The sequence below is a fragment of the Enhydra lutris genome, unplaced genomic scaffold, assembly GCF_002288905.1.
Source record: "Enhydra lutris kenyoni isolate GAN:26980312 unplaced genomic scaffold, ASM228890v2 scaffoldscaffold4, whole genome shotgun sequence".
NCBI classification, from domain to species: domain Eukaryota; kingdom Metazoa; phylum Chordata; class Mammalia; order Carnivora; family Mustelidae; genus Enhydra; species Enhydra lutris.
In genome coordinates, this window is record NW_019154088.1 from 56,146,852 (window position 1) to 56,163,952 (window position 17,101).

Here is a 17,101-nt window from a genome sequence, read left to right on the forward strand (position 1 = left end):
GAATAAAGGAGCTATGAATCAGTTCCAAGTGTCTTATCAGTTTTGAAGATTCACATGGCAAAATAAAACAAGCTTGAATACTACTTACTTTTTTTTTTCTAATTTGTTTTAGGTCTCCTCTTACCTGGATCTCATTACTTGGGCCGTTTTCAGGATCGTTTAATATGGATAATGATTCTAGAATGTGGTTATACTTACTGCTGTATTAACATTAAGGTCAATGTACATTTGAAACCTCTCTAGTATTTTTATAGCACATGTGTAAAATTTTACCTGTTATAGACATAGTATACGCTTAATAGCTCAACTTAAGAGTATCAGTTAATTACCTGTGAAAATGCCTAAGGGATTTTTAAAGTATATTTCAATATGAACACATTCTAGATAGACTAGTGTTGATTGTGTAATAGAGCGTAGTAACAAAATATACTTGCCCTCTTTTTGTCCAGGCCTGTTCTTTATATCCTTATCTAGTTGAGCATCTCAAAAGTGTGACTTAGTAATATTTTTTTACTCCACATAAGCATTCTCAACTTAATAAAAAAACCTCTTCTGATCCTTACTACCCTGCTACACCCTGCCTTTCTCCTCTTTTTAAAGCAAAATGCCTTAAAAGAATTACTTAAATCAATCTCAAATTTCATTTCTCCCATTCTCTCTTACTCTAGGTTTTTGACCCTCTTATCTATTACTGTACCAAAACTGCTCTTGTTAAGGTATCTGCTGGCTAACACATTGCTAAATCTAATGTCAGTTCTCTGACCTGGTCTTATTTGACCTGTCTGCAGCATTTGACACAGTATCTTCTTTTAGCTTGTTTCATGGGTCAGTCCTTGTCATTCTCCTTTGATGCTTCCTTCTCTTTTCCGAGACCTCTTTTTAGTTTCTTTAAGATTTTATTTATTTGAGGGGCGCCTGGGTGGCTCAGTGGGTTAAAGCCCCTGACTTCGGCTCGGGTCATGATCTCGGGGTCCTGGGATCGAGCCCCACATCGGGCTCTCTGCTCGGCGGGAAGCCCGCTTCCTCCTCTCTCTCTCTGCCTGCCTCTCTGCCTACTTGTGATCTCTGTCTGTCAAATAAATAAATAAAATCTTAAAAAAAAAAAAAAGATTTTATTTATTTGAGAGAGAGAGAAAGAGCACGCAGAAGTAGGGGGGATGGGGCAGACGAGAGGGAGAAGCAGACTGCCACTGAGCAGGGAGTCAGAATTGGAGTCGGAGCTCAGTCCTAGGACCCTGGGATCATGACCTGAGCCCAAGGCAGATGCTTAACCGACTGAACCACCCAGGTGCCCCTCTTTCCTAGACCTCTTAATTAACATCAGACTGGAACTGTTGAATCACTTTATTGTACACTTGAAACTAACAGAATATTGTATGTTAACTTTACTGGAATTAAAGCTTAAAAAATAAAGTACACAAAATGAAAAAAACAAAAACAAAAACAACAGACTCTCCAGAGCCTAGCAGTCCTTGATAACAACTCCACCCTTCTGGTAGCTCAGCCCCAAAACATTTGGGCTTTAGTGCAGTGGTATTTCACTCCTGTTTACCTCCATACCCCACATGCAATCCAACAAGAAATCCTGTTGGCTGTCTTTAAGCCATATCCTATATGCCACCACCTCTCTCTACCCTACAATTAGCTATCTTTATCTCTTTCTTAGGTCATTGCAATAGTCTCCCCGTGGGTCTCCCTGCTTCTTTCTACCTATGCCTCCCAATAGTCTATTCTCAGCTAGAGTAATCTTTAATATCTAACTCATTTCATGGTGCTTCTCTACTCAAAACCCTTCAGTGAATCTCTTTTTTTCATTCAGAGTAAAAGCCAAGGCCCTAAATGGTCAGGCTCTCTATTTCTTCTTGGCCTCATCTACTACTTGAATCCTCTAACTCTACTCCAGCCTACTGGCTATTCTCTCTACCTGGAATGCTCTTTTTCACATAACCACACAGCTAACTCCCTTACCACCTTCAAGTCTTTGCTCAAACATCACTTCAGTGAGATCTATGGCTATCCTTTTTTTTTTTTTTTAATATTTTATTTATTTATTTGACATAGAGAGAGAAGCAAGAGCGAGCACAGGCAGACAGAGTGGCAGGTAGAGGCAGAGGGAGAAGCAGGCTCCCTGCCAAGCAAGGAGCCCGATGTGGGACTCGATCCCAGGACGCTGGGATCATGACCTGAGCCAAAGGCAGCCGCTTAACCAACTGAGCCACCCAGGCGTTCCTATGGCTATCCTTTTTAAAATTGTATTCCCACTCCCATCCTGGCACTGCCAGTTCTCCTTGGCTTACTTTACTTTTTCTCTATTTTTCTAGCACTTATACCTTCTAACAAACTATATAATTTACTTATTTTCATTGTTGACTGTCTGTATCCCTTTACTCTCTAATGTAATTGTCACAAGGGCAAGGATCTCTGTTTGAAGGAATATAGCCTAAGCCCCTGGAATATTGTCTGGCACTTAATAGCCCCTTGATAAATATTTGTTGAATGAATAGTAGTGAATGAATGAATTTTTTGTCTTAGCACAGACAGGATAAAATTGCTGGTAATTAAAAAGCTTTTTCTTTAGCCCAGTGGTTCTCAAAATTCAGTTCCCCAGGTTAGTAATATTGACATCTCCTGGAACTTCTTAGAAAGGGACAGTCTTGGGCACCACCTCAGAACTACTGAATCAGAAACTAGAGGAGGGCCCAGCAACCTATGTTTTAACTGCCGTCCAGTGATTCTGACTCACTTAAAGTTTGAGAACCTAGTCTAACCTGTGTAAGTAAGAGAAGGCAAATCTCATGCAATATTGAGGGCATTATTAAAAAAATGTTTAAAAAATATTGAGGGCATTTTCATTGCTTCATTTAGGCTCTATTTTAAAAAATGGTATGTTTTATAATGTCTAATAATGTGGCTCCTTTATTGCTCTTCTGTGCTCCATTATATAATGTAAAGATACATTTTTTTGATGGCAGTCTTTTTTTCTTTTCAGTTTTTTGGACACAGGTGGCTTAGCAATACCACCTTACCAACATTTATTTGTATGTTATATGCTTTAAAGTTACAAAGCACTTTTTAAAAAATTATTTATTTTTAGAGATTGTGAGGGGTGAGGGGCAGAAGGGGAGGTAGAGAGAGAATGTTAAGCAGATCCAGGCTCAGTGTGAAGCTGGATGTGGGGATTGATCTCACAACCCTGAGATCATGACCTGAGCCAAAATCAAGAGTCCAACACTTAACTTAACTGACTGAGCCACCCAAGCACCCCAACAAAGCACTTTCATTACTTAAATCTTTACAACCCTATGTGCTAGGATTAGTTTTCTTTGAAAGAGAAAAGGAATCTTGGTAAGTGACCTACTCAAGATTCTGTGCAAACACCTGGTAAAGCCATGATTTAAAAATGGCTTCTGATGTTCATATCCTATGTTCTTTCTCTGGACCCTAACACAACGTGACAGCATTGTCTTTTACTAAAGGCACTGGTAACTTTGTAAAAATATATAAATAAGTAAACAATGATAGCAATAGTAATAGTAAACAGTGACCTGCTGCATCCTCTTCAAATGATTCCTTATAGAGAAGTAATAAAAATTCACTAAAAACACATTCAGGGGTGCCTGGGTGATGCAGTCATTTGGGCATCAGACTCTTGGTTTCAGGTCAGGTCATGATCTCAGGGTCGTGGGATTGAGCCCCACATCGGGCTCCACACTGGGCGCAGGGTCTGCTTGGGACTCTCTTCCTCTTCTACTCCTCTCTTCCTCGAATAAATGGATAAATCTTTAAAAAATAAATAAGTAAAAAATAAATTAAAAACACATTCATAGTATTCATTTCATCAACATATATTTGCTGCATACCAGTTCTGTGTCAAGTACTGATTTAGGCACTGCAGACGTAATAGTAACCAAAAGAGAGCGGCTTTATGGAGTTTACATTATAGTTGGAGGAGACAGACAGTAACCAAATACATAAATCTGTATGATGATAATAATGTTATTATAATTAAAAAACTGGAACAGGGGTGCCTGGGTGGCTTAGTGGGTTAAGCCTCTGCCTTCAGGTCAGGTCATGATCTCAGGGTCCTGGGATCAAACCCCGCATCAGGCTCTCTGCTCAGCAGGGATCCTGCTTCCCCCTCTCTCTCTGCCTGCCTCTCTGCCTACTTGTGACCTCTATCTCTCTCTGTCAAATAAATAAATAAAATCTTTAAAATATAATTAAATAAATAAATAAATAAATAAATAAATATCTGGAACAGAAAAATGATTGAATAAATTCCAGAATATCCACAGTAGAATAATGCTGTCATTTAAAGTAGGATAGAAAACTACTGTATATGCTAAATAATTCCAGTTTTGCCTTTTGCCCTCCAAAAAATTTTATATTTACAAAAGTTTTTTGGGGGCACCTGGGTAGATCAGCCCGGTAAACATCTGCCTTAGGCTGGTCATGATCCCAGGGTCTTGGGATTGGGCCCTGCATTGGGCTCCCTGCTCAACAAAGAGCCTGCTTCTCCCTCTTCCTCTGGCACTTCCCCTGGTTGTGCTCTCTCAATATCTCTCTCTCTCTCTTTCTCTATCAAATAAATAAATAAAATCTTAAAAAAAAGAAAAAAAGTATTTTGTAAGTATGATTCAACCTTCACTATACGTATAGTCTTTCAAAATTATGGTCATAGTTAATTAAATTGTTTTGCCAATTTCTAGTGGCATTTCTGTAATTTCTTTTAAAGTAGTACCATAACTTTTCACCTCTATATGCAGCATCAAATGTGTTGAAGTGCCAATAAGTTTGAGTAAATGTGTAGCTCTTGAGTTAAGGAATTTTTTTTTTTTGCGTTTTCCATATTTTCATTATTAGAATCCACTCCATGGGAATATACAAAAGTAGTTGCTTTTCTCTATGTAATAAGTGATCATAAATTCAAGTACTTTCTCTTTCTTCTTTAGGGGTTAGAATTGCAAGAGACATCCTGTCATACTGCTGAAGCTCAAAGAGTTGATGAAGTTTTTCTAAGTGCCTTTGAACAAGAATATTCAAGAGTATGTTCTATTAATGAACACTTTGGAAATGTCTTGACACCCTATACTGTTTTGCCAGTAAAACTCTATTCTGATGCCAGGAATGTTCTATCTGGCATAATCGATTCTCATGATAATTTAAAAGAATTTAAAGGTGACCTTATTAAAGTACTTGTGTGGCTACTTCTTCAGTACTGTTCAAGAAGGCCTCATGTGCAGGAGGTTGTTCACAAAACTGAAAGTAAAGGGCAAGCATCTCTAATAATCCTGCCTGCTTTGAATACTTCACTACAAACCCAATCTCCAGAAGACTCAGATAGTTTAAATTCAGAAATTTTGGATGACTGGTCTGATGATAATGTTTTTGGTGATGAGCCAACTATCAGAAAAGGAAAAGAAGAAAAAGATCAATTAAAAGTTGTACCAGGTGTAAATTTTCCTATTCCAGGATCAGTAGAGTCTCAGGATGTTGGTGAGCATTCTGAAGGCACATTTCCTGAAAACAGTCTTTACAAGTCAGTTATATTGGGATACCCTGTTGTTGACAAAGGAAAACAAAAAGATGTGGCATATATCCCCCTTGTGGAATTCAGTTGTTCTCATTCTCACTTGTTACGCTTACCTGAAGAGTGGACATCTAGCTGTTTGCCTAATTCCAAGATGAGGGAGATGAGCTCACTCTTTCCAGAAGAGTGGTACCAATTTGTGTTAAGGCAGTTGGAATGTTTTCATTCAGAAGAAAATGCCTCAAGTGTCCTAGAAGAAATTGCAAAGGACAGAGTTTTAAAAGACTTTTATGTTCATGCAGTAATGACTTGTTATTTTAGTTTATTTGGAGTAGACAGTATGGTTCCCAGTCCTGGTCATATATTGAGAGTTTACAGCGGCGTTTTGCCTTGGTCTCTTGCCTTGGATTGGCTCACAGAAAAGCCAGAACTGTTCCAACTAGCACTGAAAGCTTTCAGGTAATTCATTTTGATTATTCATAAACTGTAACTGGCAGAAAAATACTGATTTTTTTTTTTAAACCTAAAAGGAGATACTTCTTCATTTCTAACTATAAAAAATAATTACTTTCTGGGGTATCTGGGTGGCCCAGCCATTAAGCGTCTGCCTTAGGCTCAGGTCATGATCCCAGGGTCCTGGGATTGAGCCCCACATCAGGCTCCCTGCCCTGTGGGAAGCCTGCTTCTCCCTCTCTCACTCCCCCTGCTTGTGTTCCCTCTCTCGCTGTGTCTCTCTCTGTTAAATAAATAAATAAAATATTAAAAAAAAATAATAATCACTTTCCTAAAAATAAAAGAAATGCTTAGTATGTACAGTGATTATATCAGGATTACATTTTAATTTCCACTTCCTTTTATTTTATATGGAGAACCTGTTTTTCATTTGACTTATTGGATTTTTTTACTTCACTCCATCATTTCTTCCTGATCTTTTTATCTGAAATATGTATGATTTTAGTGCAATGTCTTAAAAATATTGATTGAACAGAGTCTATTTCATCTATGAAGTTGATTTTATAAATTTTATTAAAACTTCTAAAATTCTTTATTTCTCCATTGTTAAGGTATACTCTGAAACTAATGATTGATAAAGCAAGTTTAGGTCCAATAGAAGACTTTAAAGAGTTGACTAACTGCCTTGAAGAATATGAAACTGACTGGTACATTGGTTTGGTATCTGATGAAAAGTGGAAGGAAGCAATTTTACAAGAAAAACCGTACTTGTTTTCTCTGGGATATGACCCTAATATGGTAAGTTTAAAAATGTGTTTTTAAACATTTTCATATATTGACCTTAAAGAAACTAAAGTATTTAAGTGATAGAGATACAGCATTCTGGGTATGGATATATTAATCATATCATTAAGGCCTTTGTAATCATGACTTCATGGCCAACATAGTACAATCCTAGAATGACTGATTATTTACTTTTGCAAACCTAATATGAGCTAATTTAAAATGTATAGCCAATGTGCAATAACTGCACTAAGATAGCCAAGTAAACTTAATATGCTATAACATATTTGACTAAATGGATTATATTCCTATGCCAAATCTGAGTCATGAATTATCACTTTGGATTTGACTCCTAGAAGAAAAATTAATTTATAAGTGGCAAAGTATTCCTTTTGCTGACATCAGTGTTTTATCTGAAGCAAACTGACCTGTAAAAATTCAGAGACTCCAAATAGGAAATAACTTTTTTTTTAAAAGAAATTTGTGGTGGTTCTCATTACATTTAAAATGTCATCAGATGTGCACAGTGTGATTCAATGTTACATGCTCATTGGAGGTTCTATATCTGGCATTGCAGCTTGAAGAGCTCTGTAGATTTCCTCCCCATCAAAAATAATGAAAGTTGTTTTTAAAAAACAACCATTTAAAGACTTGGAAATGATCCTAAGGGCATTTGCAAAGGAAGAAATATTTATTCAAAAGTTTCAACTAAAACCCAATAAGAGTAGTGAGAGACTGCAGTATTTCGACCAAGGCCCCATTCCTTCCCAACTCAACAAGAGAGAAACTCCTCAGACTGATCTAAACAAGAAGGGTTCCTTCTCACTTCTGCTCCTAGTTGGAAGACTGTTTTCCTGGGAGAGTCAGGGCTTCAGCATTTCTTATCTTACCTCCAGCTACCTGTTGTGAGGCTAGGTTCTGAGCATGTGTAGTTCAGAGGTGAGAACTCCTTTTTGGCCAACCCATCTCTTTGGATAGAGGCTTTATTGTGGACTTGGTGCCCCTGAGAATAATGGGGCCCAGTTACCTCCTAGAAGGTGGAGGTTCCACACAGGGAGAGGCAAGTCAAGAAGACCTGAGGTTACTGCTGCCTTCTGCCTCCTAAAGCAGAGGTGTCTCTCAGGGAGAAGCATGCTGTTGTCTCACCCCCAGATACAGAGCTCTGGCTAAGAGATTTTGCCCAGTGGGAGAAGTCAATCATAAAACAAAACAAAACAAAACAAAACAAAACAAAACACAACTTCTAAATTTCTCCCAAAGGAAATTATTTCACTTGCAACAGTGTGGATATGTTGACACCTAAGATGCTCTCAAAAACAATGGAGCTGTGGTAAAAAGTAATTAAGGGGCTACTGGTAAATTTGTTAGACACATAAACTAAACTGTATGCTGAGTAGGTAAACAGAACTAGGAGAAGAAACAGTAGAGAAGAGCCCTCCTGGGGTCAAAAAAATGTTCCCACGTTTAATTGGATCAGTCTATGAAACAATTTACTTCCCAGGACATTGTTGAAAACATAAAGCAACCACCTGGCGATCATTGGAGCTTAACACCTGGGTGTGAGCAATTAACAGATGGAGTGAGCCCTGCTAAAACCACTGCTATCTCAGAGTAACTGTGGACATTCACAAGGCTGCACTCCCCAAGGAACCAAAATCAAAAGCTTCACACTTGTAGGGAGAGTGGGAATTAACTTCACTAAAGCCATCCAGCCACTTACTAAACTAATAAATAAATAAATAACAAGCCCTGGTAGGGGGGCAAGGGTCAATCCTCAGAACTGCAGTGGTGTTACATAAAATGTCCAGTATTGAACACAAATTATAAGACATAAAAAGAAACAGGAAAGTCAGACCCATATACCAGGGGGGTAAATTGCCTATGAGTGACTAGATGACAGATTTAACAAAGATTTCAAAGTAGCCATTATAAAAATGTTCAGAGAACTGAAAGAAACCATGTTTAAAGAAGAAACAAAGTGGATAACAAAATGGATATAGGAGGAAAGTACCTCAGTAATAAGGTCACATATGACAGCCCACAGCCAACATCATATTCAATGGTGAAGAGCTGAAAGCTTTTCCTCTAAGATTAGGAACAAGACGAAGATGCCCACTCTTGCCGCTTTTATTCAGCATAGTATTGTAAGTCCTGCCCCAGCAATTAGGCAAGAAAAAGAAATAAAGTCATCTAATTTGGAAAGGAAGAATTAAAACTGTCACTATTTGCAGATGACATGATATTATATATAAAAAGTCCTAAGTACTCCACCAAAAAACTTAGAAATAATAAGCAACTTTAGTAAAGATGCAGGATACAAAAATACACAAAAATCTGTTGTTTCTATACACCAATAACAAGCTATCAGAAAGAGAAGTTAAGAAAACAATTTACAATTACATCTAAAAAATAAAATAACTTGGAGTAAGTTTAACCAAGGAAATGAAAGAACTTATACTGAAAACGGTAAGACATTGATTAAAGAAATTGAAGAAGACACAAATAAATGGAAAGGTGGACTGGAAGAATTAGTACTATTTTTTTTCTTTTTTTTTTTTAAGATTTTATTTGTTTATTTGACAGACAGAGATCATAAGCAGACAGATAGGCAGGCAGAGAGCTAGAGGAGGAAGCAGGCTCCCCGCTGAAGAATTAGTACTATTAAATGTGCGTACTACCCAAAGCAGTCTACATATTCACCACAATTCCTATCAAAATTCCAGTGGCATTTTCACAGAAATAGAACAATCCTAAAATTCGTATGGAACCACAAGAGACCCCTAATATCCAAAGCAGTCTTGAGAAAGACCATAGCTGGTAGTATCATGCTTCCTGATATCAATGTATTGTTGGGCCTCTATCATACAGAAATGTAATATACTTGCCAATAATTGCAGAATGGAAGTCCATGGAAATAAAGCTGTACTAAGCAAAAGAAATGATTCCAGATGGTAACTTAAATCCATAGGAATAAAGGAGAACCAGAAATGATAAATAAAAAGTTAATATAGCAAAAGTGATAAATATATACTTGTTCCCTTTAAGTTTCTTTAAAAGACATAAAAGTATATAAAATGGTAATTATAATAATTCATTATTGGGCTTGAGACATTATAGGTGTAATATGTATAACAATACCACAAAAAGGGGCAAAAGGAGAGTAGAATTATACAGGATTATTGTTTCCTATCTCACCAGAATTAGTGTAAACTAATGCTGATTCTGATAAGTTATTTATGGCAAGCCCTAGAACAATCACTAAGAAAAATAACTTAATTTTAAGTGAAAAAAATCATTAAAGAAATTAAAATTCAGTATTAGAAGATATTCACTTAATGCAAAAGAAGATAGTAAAAGAGGACTAGAGGGACAAAAAAGGAGAGATATAGAAGACAAAAGGAAAATGACAGACTTAAATCCTGCTGTATCACTAGTAACATTAAAAGATTAAACAGTTGAAAGGCAGAGATTGTCAGACTGGATTAAAAAAACAAAGTAAAAGGGTGAAAAAGGCATATCAGGCAAGCAGCAACAACAGGAAAGCTGGAGTACCTATACTATTGTCAGAAAATAATAGACTTTTAAACAAAAAATGTTACTAGAGATTAAGAGGGACATTTTATAGTGATAAAAGGGTCAGTCCATCAGGGAGCTAGAACAATTATGTATGCAGCTAACAATGAACCACCAAAATATATGAAGGAAAATTGACAGAAATGAAGAAAGAAGTAGACAATTCAATAATAATAATTTAAGACTTCAAAACCCTACGTTCAGTAATGGGTAGAGCAAATAGGCAGAAGATCAACAGAAAAACACAACACTATAAACCCGTAACACCAAACAGACAACTGTAGAATATTCCATCTAAAAACAATAGAATATTCATCTGAATATTCTATTCATCTGAATATTCATCTTCTTCTGAAGTGTGCATGAAACATTCTCCAGAGTAAATCATATGCTAATACATAAAACAAACTTAATACATTTCAAATGATTGAAATGTATCCTCTGACCAGAAGGAAATGAAATTAAAAATCAGTGAGAGAAAGAAATTGAGTAAACTAACAGATATGTAAACGAAACAGATAACAGTTTATTGAGTAAACTAACAAGATATGTGGAAATTAAACAACACATGCCTAAATCGCCAGTGGTCAAAGAAGAAATTGGAATATACATTGAGATGAGTGGCAAGAAGAGACAGTATAGCAAAACTTGAAAGATGCAATTAAAACACTTTTTAGAGGAAAATTCATAGCTTTAAAATGTCTATTTAAAAAGAAGAAAGAGGGCGCCTGGGTGGCTCAGTGGGTTAAGCCGCTGCCTTCGGCTCAGGTCATGATCTCAGGGTCCTGGGATCAAGTCCCGCATCGGGCTCTCTGCTCAGCAGGGAGCCTGCTTCCCTCTCTCTCTCTCTCTCTCTCTGCCTGCCTCTTTGTCTACTTGTGATCTCTCTCTGTCAAATAAATAAATAAAATCTTTAAAAAAAAAATTAAAAAAAATAAAAAAGAAGAAAGATTTCAAATTGATAGCTTAACCTTCCATCTTATAACACTAGAAAAAGAAGAGTAAACTAAATTTAAAGCGAATAGAAGAAAGAATTTAATAAAGATAAGTGATTATGAAATAGAAAATGAAAAAAAGAGGGACGTTACTACTGACCTTTCAGAAATAAAATGATTATAAAGGAATACTGTGAACACTTTTATGCCAGTGAATTATATAACTTAGATGAAATGGACAAATTCCCGCAAATACAAACTACCAAAACTGACTCAAGAAGAAGTAGGTAATCTGAACAGACCTATAACAACTAAGGAGATTGAATTAGTAATCAAAATACTAACTGTAAAGAAAATCTGAAAACTATATGGCTTTGTTACATAATTCTACCAAGTACTTTTTTTAAGATTTTATTTATTTGAGATAGACAGTGAGAGAGGGAACACAAGCAGGAGGTGTGGTAGAGGGAGAAGCAGGCTTCCCACTGATTAGCACAATGAGAGGCTTGATCCCAGGACCCTAGGATCATGACGTGAGCTGAAGGCAGATGCTTAACGACTGAGCCACCCATGTGCCCCCCCCCAAGTATTTTAAAGAATAATACCAGTTCTTCACAAATTCTTCAAAAAAAAAAAAAAAAAAAAGAGCACTTACCAGTGCATTCTCTAAAGCCTGTATTAACCCTGATATCAAAAGCATAAGGAAACATTACAAGCATAGAAAATTACAGGCTAATATCTTTTATCAATGTAGTTGCCGAAATCTGTAACAAAATAATAGCAAACTGAATCCAGCAACATAGAAAAGAATTATAAAACCATGACCAAGTGGTATTTATCCCAGGAATCCAATGTTGCCTTAACACTGAAAAATCAGTTAACGTAATATACCGTATCAATTAAATAAAAAAATAAAACTGTATAATCATCTCAGTAGACACAGAAAAAGGATTTGACAAAAAAATCCAAAGACTAGGAATAGTAAGGAGTTTTCCTCAATTTGATAAAGGCATCTGTGAAAAACCCATAGTTAACATCATACTTATTGGTGAAAAGCTGATAGTTCCCTTATGATCAGTAGTAAGACAAGGATTTTATTTGACACTTTTATTAAACATTATATTAGAGATTCTAGCCAATTAAGCAAGAAAAAAAAGATACTCAGACCAGAAAGGGAGACATGAAATCATCTCTATTCACAGATAATGTGATTTTGCATATAGAAATTCTAAGGAATTCTCTAAAAAACTTAAAATTATTAAGTACAGCATGGTTATAGGATACAAAATAAACATACAAAAATCTATTATGTTTCCATACACTAGTAATCTAAAATCTAAAACACAATCTAAAAATGAAGTTAAGAAAACAATTCTACTTAATACTTAAGAAGAAATTTAGCAAGAAAAATATGAAACATATTCTCCGAAAACTATGAAATGTTGTTGAAAGAAATGATTTAAGATTTAATAACATGAAAAAACATCCTATGTTCCTGGCTCAAAATAATAGGATGACGTTACTCCCCAATTGATTCACAGAGTTGATACAAGACCCATCAGAATCTCAGCTGGCTTTTTTGTGACATTGGCAAACTGTTTCTTCAATTCATATGGAATTTTAAGGGACCCTGAATATACAGAACAATCTGAAAATTGTCAGACTAAAACAAATTTCAGAACTTAGTACAGACCAGCAATTAAGACAGTATGGCAATGGCATAAAGATAGACATAAAAATCAATAAAATTGAATCAAAATCTAGAAATAAATTCATGTGGCTTTGATAAACTGATTTTAACAAGGTTGCCAAGACCATTCTTCAGCAAATGGTATTGAGACAGATAGCCACATTCAAAAGAATGTCATTGAACCCCATATTAGTTTTCAGAGCTGCTACAACAAATTACTGTGAACTGGGTGGCTTGAAACAACAGAAGTTTATTCTCTCAGAGTTCTGGAGGTCAGTAGCCTGAAATCACGATGCCAGCAGGGCCATACTCTGTCCAGATGCTTTAGGGAAGAATCTTGCCTCTTCCAGCTGCTGGTGACTCCTGGTATTCCTTGGCTTGTGACAGCATAACTCCAATCTATTTCTGTCTTCGCATGGACACCTTTCCTATATCCACCCCCATGTCAGTTCTTGTATCCCTTTCTAAGGACGCAACCACTGTATTTAGGACCACCTAAATTCAGGATGATCTCATCTTAAGATTCTTAATTACACCTGCAAAAACATATTCTAAACAAGATTTACAGGTACCACGGATTAGGACTGAGCTATATCTTCTTTGAGGGATACCATTCAACCAACTGCAGGCCATTACTTCATACTATATTTAAAAATGAACTCAAAATAAATCAAAGTTCTAAATGTAAGAGCTAACACCATAAAAATCATAGAAGAGAACACAGGAGTAAATCTTTATGATCTTAAATATGGTGGTAGATTCTGAGATATAATACCAAAAGCATGAAAACAAAACAAAACAAAAATAGATAAATAGGACTTCATCAAAAGTAAAAACTTCTGTGCTTCAAAAGATACAATCAAGAAAATGGAAAGACAACTCACAGAATGGGAAAAATATTTGCATATGTATGATAAGGGACTTGTTACTAGAATATTTAAAGAATCCTTACATTGCAATAATAAAAAGGTGTTTTTATTTAAAATATGAGCTAATTTTAAAGTGAGCAAAGTATCTCTATAGATATTTCTTCAAAGGAGACATACAAATGGGGCAATAAAAGAGCCCATGAAAAGATGTTCAGTATCATTTGTCATGAGAGAAATGCAAACCAAATCCACAGTGAGGTATCACTTCATACAAGTTCATACTACAATGGCTGAAATCAAAAAGGCAAATAATAAGTATTGGTGGATGTAAAGAATTAGAACTCTAACACAGTGCTGGCAGAAATGTAAAACGGTACAACCATTTAGAAAACATTTTGGCGGTTTCTTAAATGATTAAACTTAGAGTTACCATATGACTCAGTAATTCCACTTCTAGGTATAGACCCAAGAGAAATGAAAGCATAGATCCACATAGAAACTCGTATATGGATGTTTATTACAGTATTATTAATAACTGACAAAAGGTGGAAACAACCAAACTATCCATCAACTGACGAATCAGTAAGCAGATTGTGGTTTTTCCATGCAATGGAATGTTAGTCCACCATAAAAAGGAATAAAGTACTGATATATGCATGAATGAGCCTTGAAAATATGCTAAGTTAAAGAAACCAGTCACGATCATTATGATTTCATTCATATGATAATTTCATAAAAGGCAAAATTATAGAAAGTACATAAGTGGTTGCTTATAACTGGGAGAATGGTGGGATAAGCGAGTAATAGCTAAAGAGCACAAGTTTCCTTTTGAGATCATGAAGATGTTCTAAAATTTTGGAGGTGCTTGTATATATTTGAATATACTAAAAAAAACTATTGAACTAAACACTTTACATGAGTAAATTGTATGGAATGTGAATTATATCTCAAAATGTTTTAAAAAGAACTTATTGTGTGATTATCCACTGACTACTATCTATGACTTATGCATTGTTGAGGCCAGATGGGGTGAAGGAATAGAGAAGGAAAGGAAACAGAAGTAGCTGAGATTTTGCTGTTTGGGTTATTGAATGAAGGGCTGTCATATCAAGCTTATTCAGAGAGCTTCCAAATAAAAGTGAATCTTGATTCTGAAGACAAGTAACTCTTGTGTATATTTTAATATACCACTTTCTGTTTAAGTTTGCCTAACTACAGTGGAATTTTTCTCTAAATTTACAAATAAAATATAAAGGCCTGAAGGTAACTTTTTCTTCTCCTTTCCCACCCACCTTTTATACTCTGAAGGGGGTTTACACTGGGAGAGTACTTACCCTTCAAGAATTGTTGATCCAAGTTGGGAAGTTAAATGCTGAAGCTGTTAAAGGTCAGTGGGCCAATCTGTCATGGGAATTGCTTTATGCCACAAACGATGATGAGGAACGATATAGTATACAAGCTCATCCACTACTTTTAAGAAACCTTACAGTACAAGCAGCTGATCCTCCCCTGGGATATCCAATTTATTCTTCAAAACCTCTTCACATACATTTGTATTAGAGCCTATTTTGACTTGTAAGTGTATCATCAAAAATGAGATGTCTTTATTTTTTTCATTCTAGAAAAGTAACAATGTGATCCCTCATAACTTCACTGGACTTCTCTCTTTCCTCCTCCAAGTCAGATACCTGAGAAAAGCTAAGCTCTGTAAAGTTGATTCTCTCAGCTATCTTAATGTTTAAAAAACTTTGTCTAACACAAAAGTTAGAAATAGTTGGCCAATATTTGCGCCCTATGGATTGTGGTAGGCTTTAGCAAATATAAAACATTTGTATGAGATTCAGTAATGAATTTATTAATGCTTTCTTAAATATGTGATAGGTGGCTTGCTTTATAGAAGTCAACAACTATGTAATTTTAACATTCCTAGAAGATATACACACATATCAGTGTTTTTATGTGACGATAATGGATCCTGTTGAAGGTTGCATAATGTATATTTATTTATTTGAAATATTAAATTTTATAGTATTTTCAAACTTTGTGCTGTTTTGTTTTGACATTTAATATGGTAGAAATTCAGGTCAAACCCAACCTGAAATGTAAGAAAAGAATTGATGGAATTCTACACATAGAAAGGCGGCCACTTTTCACAAGGGTAGGAGGTGCAGAGCAGTGAATCAGAGGGGATATATCATAAGGTAAATGGTGGGATGGGGGAGGGGGCAAGGGAGCTCCCATAGACCAGCTACTAGAAAGTGATATAGCCCCAGAACACAAAATGGAACTTTTAGAAATCTCCAAGAGACATCCCTGCCTGAAAGGCACTCAGGTGGCAAAGCAGGACAGAATCTTGGGTGAGACTGTGTGGTCTCAGGAACCCCACGGTCACAGAAAGAATGGGGATACCTGAGCCAACAGAGTCCCCAAGCATTAGAGTGGAGAAACTGGCTACAGTCAGTGAGCCTGGGAGGGGGTTCTCAGCTCAGTTTGCCATAAGCCACGAACCAGGGAACAATCTGGCCACCACAGTCCATACAGGAGCCCTGCAAAGGGCAGAAATGCGGTGACCCTCCGCCTTCCCCTTGACAGGCCTGCAGCAACCCTCCACCTTCCTCCCTCCCACTGGAGGAATGGCACAAGCACACGCTGCAGAAGTCTGCAGAGTTTGGTATACACAAAAGTACAGATTGATTTTTCCCTGAGGGTTTACTGGGGGTGGGGGTGGGGGTGGGGGAGGAGGTGATCTTTCAGCTCCAACACTGGAGATTGGGTGCTTCCATTTTTATTTTCATCCTCTAAAGCAGCGTAGAAAGCCTTCAGGGAACAAAAGCCACATAGAACAACCCAAAGCAGCTGGTACTGAGCCCTGCCCCCTGGGAAGGGGTGGTGCAACTCCTTCTAGGCAAAGACACCTGAAAATCAGTGCAGCAGACCTCTCCCCCAGAGGACCTGCTGGTACATCAGGGGAACACCAACCTTACCAAGTACAAAGAACTGCAAAACTCCAGTGCTAGGCGAAAATAATATATAGAATTTGAGGTTTTCTCTCATGATTCTTTTATCTTTCAATTTAAAATTTTCCTTTTTTTCCTTTTTAACTCGTTTCTTATTTCATCAGTTCTTTGTTTTTAAATCTTTTTATTAACTTTCATTTTTACATTTTATAGATATATTCTTGATTTTTGGCTTCCTTTCCCTGTATTCAATTTATTTGTGTGTGTATATATATGTATGTATACATATATATATGTGTGTATATATATAT

At 36.3% G+C, this 17,101-nt stretch overlaps 1 protein-coding gene across 1 annotated transcript in view; it reads left to right on the top strand.

The window, feature by feature from the left end:
- Positions 1 to 15,872, top strand: part of LOC111140676 (pecanex homolog 4) — a 42,752-nt gene extending 26,880 nt beyond the window's left edge. Inside the window, exons 8-11 of the mRNA XM_022492888.1 lie at positions 113 to 216; positions 4,953 to 5,989; positions 6,595 to 6,781; positions 15,142 to 15,872. Coding sequence (XP_022348596.1) covers positions 113 to 216; positions 4,953 to 5,989; positions 6,595 to 6,781; positions 15,142 to 15,393 — 1,580 coding nt within the window. The 3' untranslated portion in view covers positions 15,394 to 15,872. The remainder of the gene's footprint in view (positions 1 to 112; positions 217 to 4,952; positions 5,990 to 6,594; positions 6,782 to 15,141) is intronic.
- The last annotated feature ends 1,229 nt before the right edge of the window (positions 15,873 to 17,101 follow it).